General features: G+C 40.1%; 1 protein-coding gene across 2 annotated transcripts; it reads right to left on the bottom strand.

The window, feature by feature from the left end:
* Window positions 1-54: 54 nt before the first annotated feature.
* ACTL6A (actin like 6A) lies at window positions 55-9,950 on the bottom strand. Of its 2 annotated transcripts, XM_042795204.1 has the most exons (14): window positions 9,819-9,950; window positions 8,825-8,901; window positions 8,465-8,639; window positions 8,004-8,104; window positions 6,614-6,711; window positions 5,811-5,905; window positions 5,477-5,583; window positions 5,304-5,393; window positions 5,065-5,126; window positions 4,622-4,736; window positions 4,183-4,263; window positions 3,114-3,209; window positions 1,972-2,058; window positions 55-1,352 (listed from the first exon to the last, which is right to left on the bottom strand). In XM_042795204.1, the coding sequence occupies exons 1-14, from the start codon at window positions 9,841-9,843 to the stop codon at window positions 1,272-1,274; spliced, it is 1,290 nt and encodes a 429-aa protein (XP_042651138.1). In that variant the 5' UTR covers window positions 9,844-9,950; the 3' UTR covers window positions 55-1,271. The 2 variants fall into 2 exon arrangements, with proteins under 2 accessions (XP_042651138.1, XP_042651144.1); XM_042795210.1 differs by lacking the exon at window positions 8,825-8,901 and having other exon boundaries at window positions 9,819-9,943.
* Window positions 9,951-10,459: the final 509 nt, after the last annotated feature.

Raw genomic sequence — 10,459 nt, 5'->3', positions numbered from 1 at the left:
CAACTTTGGGTCAAGAACAGCTAATGGTTATCATGATTAGACAAAAGCAGGCCGTTTTGATAAATTACTTTATTGTACGGAGGTAATGTGAAACTTTAGCTAGAGGCCTCATTCTTATTTACCCACAAAGTCTTTTAGGATACGAAAAACGTAGCAGTACTGTTTACATTTTTTTTTTGTTTTGAATCAGTTAGATGCTATTTGGTTTTCCCCAGATTTTAAGATAAGGAGCAAAACTTCATTGTGTCCCAACACAGAACATCACACAGTTGTAAATTAAAATAAGCTTAACAGCAACACAAAGCCGCATCTTGACAGCCCATTCCTGGTGACAAAAAAAAATACATACTACTTCCTCTGACCCTGAGTGCACACTCCCCATGCAAAACACAGGCACTTCTTGACCCTGCTCTGGGTCACCTGAGGGAGCTACACCAGCAACACACAAGTAGTGACTGCCTGAGTTACAGCTCCCTGTCAAAATGTCAAGCCACATCCTGAGGTCTTCCATGGCTATTCTGGGCTTGGAGAGACGATTCTTTGCCTTAACTTCCCTGGCTTGAACAAGTTTTGCTTCTCGCCTACATCACAAAGGCATTATATACATTCCTAGAAATGAGGTGGAAAGCACTGATTGTTTACTGAAATAAAATTACTCCATAATAGAAAATTAGCAAACCAGTGCTTAATGTAACGTTCACTACATGGAATGTAACACTTTTATGACACAGTAAAAGTTTACACTGAACTGAGTCACCTATAGTAGATTACAAACTTTCCATTTTTAAAACAAGAGTAACTTTCTCTAAAAGTACTCACAAGGTTGCTCAAATATAAAAGACCAGTTTTTATTTTTTAAAAAAGAAACGAGCAATTTAAGGCCAAGGTACCAGCAAGGAAGACTAATATGTGAAAGTAGACAAGAGGTTTTTAATAAATTTGCATGGGCATTTGAAAGGTTATGCTTCTATCTATTAGCTAACCTGTAAAGCTGTTCCCAGGAAAAGATACTAGAGAAAATAGATATTTATACAAAATTATAAAATGCTTGTTACATGAATTATTGCTTTACAAGGGTGTAAACATCCTTTTTCTATGATAGTACCAATTAGGTCTCTCAAAGTTTCTAAGGTTTGTTAATATGTAACTTGAATTATGCAAAAAACCCAATATAAACTTTCTACAAAAAAGAGTCCATCCCATTCCTGAGTATGCTAAAGCTATAAAACAGAAGGAGCACTGAGCAGGCAGCAATTTTCACAGTAAGAGGTTTAAGGACATTTTCTTTCTACACACTGTTTCCCTCCTTCTTCATATTCTTGTTTAGAAATCCACATCTGTTGAAAGGTACCCTACAAACAAAAAACAAACCACACAAAACACAAAAAATGAAAAAAAAAAATAGAAAACAAATGAAGGTTAAGTGAAACATGATTAGCTTTTCCCAGGAGGAAAAACAAGCAAGTCTTTACATTAAATAAGAGGACTGGACTTGCTTAAGTATCTTTTCCTTGGACTTTTACATTGCTGTGATTAAACTAAGGACAGGAAGTTGCAGTACCAAAGCTGATTTTGGTCTCCCTTCCCCATACGGCTAAATTATTGCTCACAAAGCTAAATTATTCCCCACAAACCATTTCAGTACACAGTAACTTGTAGAATTAATCTCAGGAATATGATGCTGAAACAGGTTTGCTACATGTATATAGTGCACCATGAAAGTAATTTCTAGATATATTATTTCAAGCCTGCACCTTGCCATTAAAAATGGGAGAATGTGGCAAGTTATTTCTTGATTGGAAATACTCATTTTGTCTTGTTTTTTAAACAGATTCTCTTTGTCTTACCACAAAGACAGACAAGATTATGATTGCTACAGTATCGCAAACTCTGCAGTGCATGCTTATGTGGAAATAGCTTTTTAGGTGATAGTGCTGCTTCACACAGCACTGGTAACACAAGTTTACTAACCAAAGAAGCCAAAATCGAACCACCAATCCACGAACTGAACCTCCGCTCCACTGTTGTGTTGTTCGCTATCAACTTCAGGCGCATGCTCTGAATAGAAATGAGCCAAAATAAAAGAACAATCAGACATTGTAGGCTGGTGACTTTTAGGGACAAGAGAAGGACAGCACAAGGAATTTGGTGTATACACCAACATGCAGGTGAAAAAGGTCTATTTTATTAAACTTGCAATAATGCTCATCTGCCCTGTATTCTGAATTCAAGAATAGCCATAGTGGAACAGATGTGTGGCTTTTATCTTGTCTCCCAACAGGGAGCAGCACCAAATGCTTAACACTAGAAACAGGGCAGGTAGAGAGCAGTAATACTCACAGTATATAACGTCATCTCTAGCACCAGGCTACTTAAATGTCTAACATTGCCAAACTTAATTCACCTAGTCCTTTTTGGACCCATTAATTCCTTTTGCTTTCAAAATGCCTTGTAGCAATAAAATCTTTCAATTTCAGTAGGTTCCTCCTCAGCTACTCTAAGCACCTTTCTTAGTTTCTCATAACATTCATGATCGCAGAGTTGCTACAAGCAGAACTTTTTTCCTTCAATATGAATATTCAAGAAATATCATAAGCTATATGTGCTCTTGAGAACAGAGGCGTAAGGTATTAATACTTTCTTTGACATCAAGTGATTAAAAAACCCCATACAAGTATGTTAAATCACTGGGTTTTTATCTATGAGTAGGTTGAGTTGTCTGTAGAATCCAGGAAGAAAAATTCCCATGACAAAGCGACAAGACCTTAGGCAGAATAACTGAATGTGCCTCAAGTTAGTCAGCAACTTCAGAAGAGAGGCCATCAAGGGAAATAGCGACTGTTGCTTAGGGACAATTACAGAACTTAGAATCACAATCTGAAAGCAGGAATGGAGAAGTATTCAGCAGTTGTAATACCTGCTGGAATTCATTTCATGTAAGAACATTCTAAGACTTCTTTCTTTCCTTTAGAGAAGGAGATCTCTTACCCCATTGAAATCTCTTCAGCTGTTGGGTTCCTAACAAAGTCAAAGCTATGATACATGCTTGTGTATTTATGTGGCAGAAGAGCAAAATAAGTAACCCAATGCAGTAATTTAAAGAGTTGTTTTACCGGTGGAGTTTTCTGAGACAGCTCTCTGTTCAATCTGTCTGTGAAACTCTGTATTAGAGTGTTTCCTCCTGCTACAATCACACTGCCATAGAGGCCCTAAAAAGAGAATAAGCAACCTACAATCTTTACTCTGAAATCATTCTGAAAACAACTGTTTCACAGAATAGAGAGGAATGGCACAGAAGTTCATATAATCAACAGCAGTAATACACCACTTCATAACAACATTACGTCTCCCAATCCAATTAATTTTTTAATCACTTCAAAAATATTTCAAGACAGCTTAATACTAAACTATACAAAGAACACAGAAGCTATGTGATTAATGATTCGAAATGATTTCAGAGTATTTTCTACTATAGAGAACCCTACACCTACAGATATTTCATGTACCCGAACTGTTCGCTTTTTCACAGCTGAATGTTCCAACTATAAAGGAAAAACCCAATTTTCAATCTCACTAATGCTGCAGTCAGTGAACACAAACCATGGCCTGGCCTAAGTCTGTCTGACACACCAGTTAAGAGGAAAAATGTATTAAACAACCCCCATGCAGTCTGTATCAAACCTGGAATATTTTCAAATTGACACCGGAGAAAGTTAGAACATAGTTTTAAAAAGAAAGTTTTCCTTTAAAACCTCTTTTCTTCTACTCTCTAGAAAATTTCCATATGATTGGCTATGTTTAGAAAGCCTATCTGCTGTGCCCCAAAATCGGAAGATAACACTCAAAGTTATGAGCATCAAATGCTCTTCTGAAGCCCATCGAATGCACATTATGCAATGCCAGCCACAAAATCCGGACACTAGCTATATAAATATTGGTAGAAACAAGGAATAAAAGCAGAAAATCCTGATTTAGCCTTTTGTAAGACAAAAGAGCAATTGGTACATATATCTATGTACAAATATGTAATACTTAAAGAATAGTTCTAATGTGTTTATCATTATCCTAGGAAATCTACATTTTTCCATCAACAGTGTTCTAGTCCCCCATCCACCCAGAAAAAGAAGTATCAGCACAAAAATATCTATGCCTTAAAATAATACATGTCTGACTAACACTTACCGGCCTGATGTCTATATCACACATTCCAACGCTTGTTGTGACAACATGGCTCACACCCAACATCGTGTTACCAGATAAACCCTAGAATTAAAATTAGTAATCTACTCATCATTGCTTCAAAAGAGCAAGGCATACAAAAAGCTCCGAATGAGTTGAATTTTTAAGTATTACTAGAGGGAGCTAAACATTTTTAAGGGAAGGGGGGGGGGGGGGAAATCCTATTTTCCCATTCAGCTCATCACCACCCACTCTGAACTACATTTCATCCTTGCCTTGCCCAGCCCTAATATAACACTGGCAAAATCTATCCCCCAAGAGAATCACACAGTGTAAACACACACATACAGATCATGAACTTAAGAACATGATACAAAGGGAAGCCATGTGATAATCTAGTAATTTAAAGCCTTCCAATGACTACATATCATTGTTATTTTACCTTTACATTAGAAGGGTCAAACAATCCCTCAGGAATTTTTAGACGCTCAGCACCAAAGTCACAGTTATAGCCATTGGGGAACTCGTAATGAACTGTTGGCATCTGCGCTGCTACCCTGGAGCATCAGTCAGAAAGTAACATATTAAAGTGCTATGTAAACAGGATCCGAAGTTATCTAAGTAGCATTATAAACTAGGGTTTCAGTAGGAATATTGTGATTGATGCAACTTACACTTTTGATAATATTTATTATGATCTCATGCATCTTGGAATATTAAATTAAAAAACTACCACCTGGATGTGCACTGTATTTCTACTTTCAGAAATAAAAAAGTTTTTAATCTAAAACCTACTGTGATAAAACCAGATAACAGCAATGAGCAGGCTAAGCACCCCATACACAACTGATAAGTAATTTTACAAGGAGGAAAATAGTGACGTACTGTTCATCATAGGTTGAATCTGATACTTGGAGGACAGAAGCTTGGAAGTCCTGAATGACACACTATGGAGTTAAGAATAATATGGTTATAAGTATTTCAGTCTTCAATTTTTATAGAACTGATACTGACTTTTAAAGGATTTTTCTAGTTCTTCAAGAGGAAAGCCGAATATACTTGCAAACAAAACTTCTTTATGGGATGCCAAGGGAGTTTGAGAGTGTGGGAAATTATCTACTCACATTACACATGTAGTTGTGCCAAGACCTAGTGACCTGGGGTAACTTCTCTTTTCTCTTCCAATTTGCTGGTGACCCCTCACGAACTGCCTCCTGAAATTGTAGGAACCATGATTATCAGTTAACCATTTAAGCCTCTCCCCAAGCAAATGCTTCGTAAATAGTTACTTTCCCACCTTTGAAGCAATCATATATGGAGGAATTATCTCTATGTTCATTTCCTGAAACAGTTCCCGGCACTGCATAGTAATAAAGTCTCCTGCAAGTGGTGATTTTACAATACCTAGAAGACAAAAAGAGAACCAAAACAACAAAAACCCCCTCACCAACCTGGAAAGTACTGAAATCACAAATAAACTCTCCCAACAAAGTATCTGTCAGTGAACACCGTCAGGTTTTTTTTTCTGTATTTAAGAGGATACACAGATTTAAAAACAATATTAAAACTGTAAAAGCAGAAAGCAAGCTAAGTTGACCTCGATACTACAAGGCTGTTACGAAAATTTTTACCTTGCTGAAGAACATATCCATCATGCACTGGAATTGCAGTGGTGTGTGTTGCTCCACTATCCAAAATGAGACCTGTAGATCTCCCATTAGCAAAACTAGCCAAAATGATTAAGGAAAATATTGTAATTTTCACTTTAGAAAAAAATGTTGCCATACAATTAGAGCACAGTGAGGAATGGGGAACCTGCTGTGCTATTCCTTGGTTCTACAAAAGGATTTGCTGTTTTCCAGTGCGTACCATCTTTCTATGAAGTGTACAACCTCACAGAGAGAACGGTATTTAACTTCTATCTGGGAGCTAACTTGAGCATTAGACATGGAAAGGTGAGACTTCACATCAATACTATGCAGCAAGCTCTAAGTTCATCTAGCTCATTTAGAGTCTGAAGCTGAAAACATGTTATTAGATTAAAAATATTACAAATACTCATCTTAAGACTATGGAAACTTCAAGCTCTAATTACTGTATTTATTAGTCTGGACAACACCATTTCAGGTCCCTAATATTCTTATGCATGGTATACAATGAGGAAAAAAAAAATGAAAAATGAAAAAAAACCCCACGCACCCTCCCAAAAAAATCCGATTGCCTCTAAGGAAAACAGTCAGATTGGGAGAACTTCAAAACTGAGCTCTGAAGCTTTAAAGTTCACAAACGGAATTTGTTTACTTCTGCTTTAGATGTTTATGGAAAAATTAATTTGAAAAAAGTTAAACATGCTGTTATACTAGGAATTGCCTGTAATAAGTTTACTGTAATTTCCTGGGGGTGGGGAAAGGCAGTGAAACATTCCAAAGGATACGCTGTTAGAACAGCGGTTTTACACAAGAAAAAAGCAGGGATGTTGTAGTGTTCAAACATCAATTCAGTCAATTTTTCACGCTTTGCTCTAGTATTCCACTTGGAAGAAAAAAAAAAAAAACAAATCACAAATAAGTGACCAAAAGGAATATGTTTATCTTGAGGATCATTAGAGCACACTAAAAGAATGCTAACTTAATAAAGAAGTAATTAGAATTACTATAGCCACAGTTTCAAATCACATCAAAATTCTAGAGACATATTTCTAGTAATTTATGACTTTAGAAACTTTTTGATACCTATTCAATTACAATACATTAGCGCTTATCCATCACACAGAATTTGAAGTGATATACACTTTCATCATTACAACAGAGATTTCTTCATACTTCTACAGCTCTTCCAGTATTAGCCTCTCAGAGAACTCTCTATAACAAGTAACATGCCCCTTTTTCAAGGGTAACGATACATGAAATAACTTGCCCAGTTGAAAGAAAATTAAATCCAGATTTTCCTGTTTCCAAGGTATCTTCCTACAATTCTACCGTACTTGCAATTAAGCCAGGAGATATATCAAATATTGCATATATTACTGGAAATGTTTTTACCAAACCAATAAAGTGAGATTAGTTCTGTAAGGAGAGAATGTTAATGGAAACTTCTATTCAGACACCCAGTGAGCCATCAAACATGAAGCGACTATTGCAAATTCATCCATCCCGCACAAGCTACAATTCAACACAAGGGAAAAATGAAAAAGAAAAATCTTTAAGTAAGATTCTTATTTAAGAATGGCATGACTTTTGTATGCCATGTCTACCTTTTGTATTCTGACTAAGATCTGCCCTTCAAGTGCAGATTCTGTCATCCTTATCCACATACTTTCCCAGAAATTTGTATTCATTCACCTCAATTACCTCACAGGGCCATTTACAGAAATAACAAAACTTCTCCATTATAAATATTATTTTTTCACGTAATACTAGTTGTAAGGCTGAATTAAGTGACACATTTTCAATGTCATTTGATAAAGTGTAACTTAAAACATAAGACATCCAAACTACCTTTTGCTTTTATTCTATACAGTAAAGTGAGGGGTTTTTTTTATTTATTTTGACTTTTTTTTCAGTAAGTGAAAAACAACAGCACATTGTAAATGCTTTCTAATACAATTCATGGAAACTATTTCCAATTGGTTTATTTTTCAGACAGTTTTTCTTAAACCAATTACTTTCCAGAACCTGGCAAGGGATTTTAAAATTGTTGTTTGTGTAGTTGTTTTAACACTTGTAACCTACAAGCCAGTGTCAGACTTTTCCAAGACTATATTTGTACAGTCAACAAGAAGATATCATTAAGACTTATCAAAATGCAAAGCTGCTTTTACTCACTGGTGCTTCAGACATAAGGACAGGATGCAAACTTGCTTCAGATTTAATATGCATCTTATAAGTGTGATCCAATATTGCCTGGAAACTATCCCAGTCTTCAACTGTAACAACATTGAAGTGAGCAGATTAGTTACTTCTAAATTTTGTTCCATTTCATAAATATATAAATGTTTTCTAAGCTTTTTTTGTGTAGAGCTCTTTAGTCAAAAGCAATCCTCGGCAGACATACACCTCCTTTGCAGAATTCTCTTCCTCTGTAATCATATTGACCATAACATTTCAAGAATTATGCTGAAAGTCCACTAACACTGTAAACCAATTATATTTCATGCAATTTCTAAGGTATCCCTTCTTACGGCTTCTGTCGCCATGTATAGCACCTGTTTACATGAAAGTTATGATTTTTTTGCAGCCTAGCAATGCTATTTACAAAACAGGCAGAAAAAGACAGAGCACCATACTCATTCCATTTTTTAAAGGTGAAATGGCCTCCATATTTTCCCTTGGAACTCTCAGGGCATTGGTGTCTATGTAGTAAGTCGGGCCCCCTTGTTTGCCTTTGTCACCATCTATCTCCATCAGAGTGCTGCCATTGTCCCTTTCTAGCACCACACCAATGGCTGTTGGAAAATCAACCTGTAAGGCAAAAAGTAAGCAGTATATGAGAATTATTAATGTTTTAGATGTTTTTTTGCTCATTAGTCCAGATCTTCCCTTATACGATACAGTCAGAACAAACTCCAGTGTATTGTCAAAACTAACAAACAAGACCTAAGACATAAATTCATGTTGCATTTTCAATCAGTCACACCGATTCTCACCTTTGGACAGTCCTCGCCTGCATAGCCTGCTCTCACTGTATACGAGCCAATGTCAAAAACAAGAGCCCCAACTTCATCTGAAAAGATTGTTAATAAAGAGGTAGTGAATGGTTACGCCACTCTACGACAATCCTGACCTTTCCCTGCCCACTGTTTGTTTTGCTTCAAGGCGTCCTTTTCAAGGCAAGGAGAAACTTATCTATTCAGAACTAAGGTTACCAGAGACCTATGAGAAGACTGCAGATAGGCTTTAACTGGGACATTCCTCTGGCATAAGTAAAAAGGGGATTTTAACAGAAGAGGGAGAACATAGTTGCATCTAAATAGATGACAAGACGAAGCTTTCAGGAAGTGCTAATTTAACAGTCATGCAAATCCAGGTGAGCCCAGACCTCCCTGGGGGGATCAGAAATAGAAAGGTGGGCCTGAAAACACCTATCCTGTAAGCAAAGTCTGCTACACCATGAAGCACCCCGATCCCTGAGGGCTCCCAGTACCCGCCGAGGTGCTGCACACCCTCAAGAAAACCGAAGTCTGAAACAAAACACCTGGACTTCAGCCCTCACGGGAGGGTGTGCAGAAGCGCTCTGGGAGGAAACAACACCCCAGTTACAAAGCGCGAGGTCCTCTCAGCACACGAGCAGCGCTACCTCAGCCCAAGGCCACGGCTCGGCCGGGCCCCGGGGGAGCGTCTCAGCGAGACGGCGCCGGGAGGGGCACGAACGAGGCCTTGCAGCCGGCTCCTCTCCCTCACGCACTCTGCCACTCCACGTCTAAGTTACAGAGGGACCAGGAGGGCTCCGGCGCGGAGCTGCAGCAAAGCCGGGCCGCGGCCCGCCCGTGCTCGGGGCCTGAAGGAGCGGCGGAGAGGCGGGAAGCGCCCGGGGGCAGCTCGCACGCGCCGCCTCACGGGACGGCGCCAAGCTCAACGGTCACGGGGAGGTGGGGGGAAGGGAAGGGGGAGAACGGGCGAGCGCGACGGCGCTGGACTCACCTCCCCCGTACACGCCGCCGCTCATGGCTGCCGCCCGGCCCCGCGGGCCTCACTCCTCGGCGATCCGGCAACAATAGCGCCTTCGGCCCCTCGCTCGACCGGCGACGCAACCGAACCTGCAAGCCACCGCCCTCCCGCCAATAGCGGCGTCGCTGCCACTCGGCCCGCCCGCCGAGCCGCCGCTCGGGCACACACGGGCCAATCGCGACCGGCAGAAGGAGGAGCCATGCCGCGGGCAGCCAATCCTGAGGCGAGAAGCGGAGGGCGGGCAAGTAAGTGTGGGTGCAGCGTGCGGGAGCGGCGGTGTGAGGAGGCGGGGAGGTGTGAGGCGCGGGCTGGTGAGGCCGGGGCGGGCGGCGGAGGGGGCGCGGGAAGGGACGGAAGGTTGCTGGGTTCGGTAGAGCGGGGAGAGGTCGCTTGGAAGTCCTGAGGGCTGGTGGGGGTGGGTTGGCTGCCACATGAGGGGATATAGAGGAGCGGGGTGAGGTGAGCGAGCCTCTGGGGGAGCGGGGCCGGCTGTGGAAAGCAGTACCAGTTACTGTAGCTAGGCCCTCCCTGAGCCTTTCCCCTGCTGCTGTCACAGCGCTTTTGGGCTTTTCCACTGAGAATAAAGTGTGTTTAAAGTGTATTTTGATAGCCCA

Source organism: Tyto alba, unplaced genomic scaffold, assembly GCF_018691265.1.
Source record: "Tyto alba isolate M040663 unplaced genomic scaffold, T.alba_DEE_v4.0 Super-Scaffold_10, whole genome shotgun sequence".
Taxonomy (NCBI): domain Eukaryota; kingdom Metazoa; phylum Chordata; class Aves; order Strigiformes; family Tytonidae; genus Tyto; species Tyto alba.
The sequence above is the reverse complement of the archived record's forward strand: the minus strand, read 5'-3'. Positions and strand labels throughout refer to the sequence as shown.

Coding starts and splice junctions, on each gene's coding strand:
- ACTL6A (XM_042795204.1), bottom strand. CDS start 9,843: ATGAGCGGCGGCGTGTACGGGGGAG. Junction 6,712..8,003: donor TCCTTATGTCTGAAGCACCA/GTGAGTAAAAGC, acceptor TTTTCTTCCAAG/TGGAATACTAGAGCAAAGCG. Junction 5,584..5,810: donor TGGATATGTTCTTCAGCAAG/GTAAAAATTTTC, acceptor TTTGTCTTCTAG/GTATTGTAAAATCACCACTT.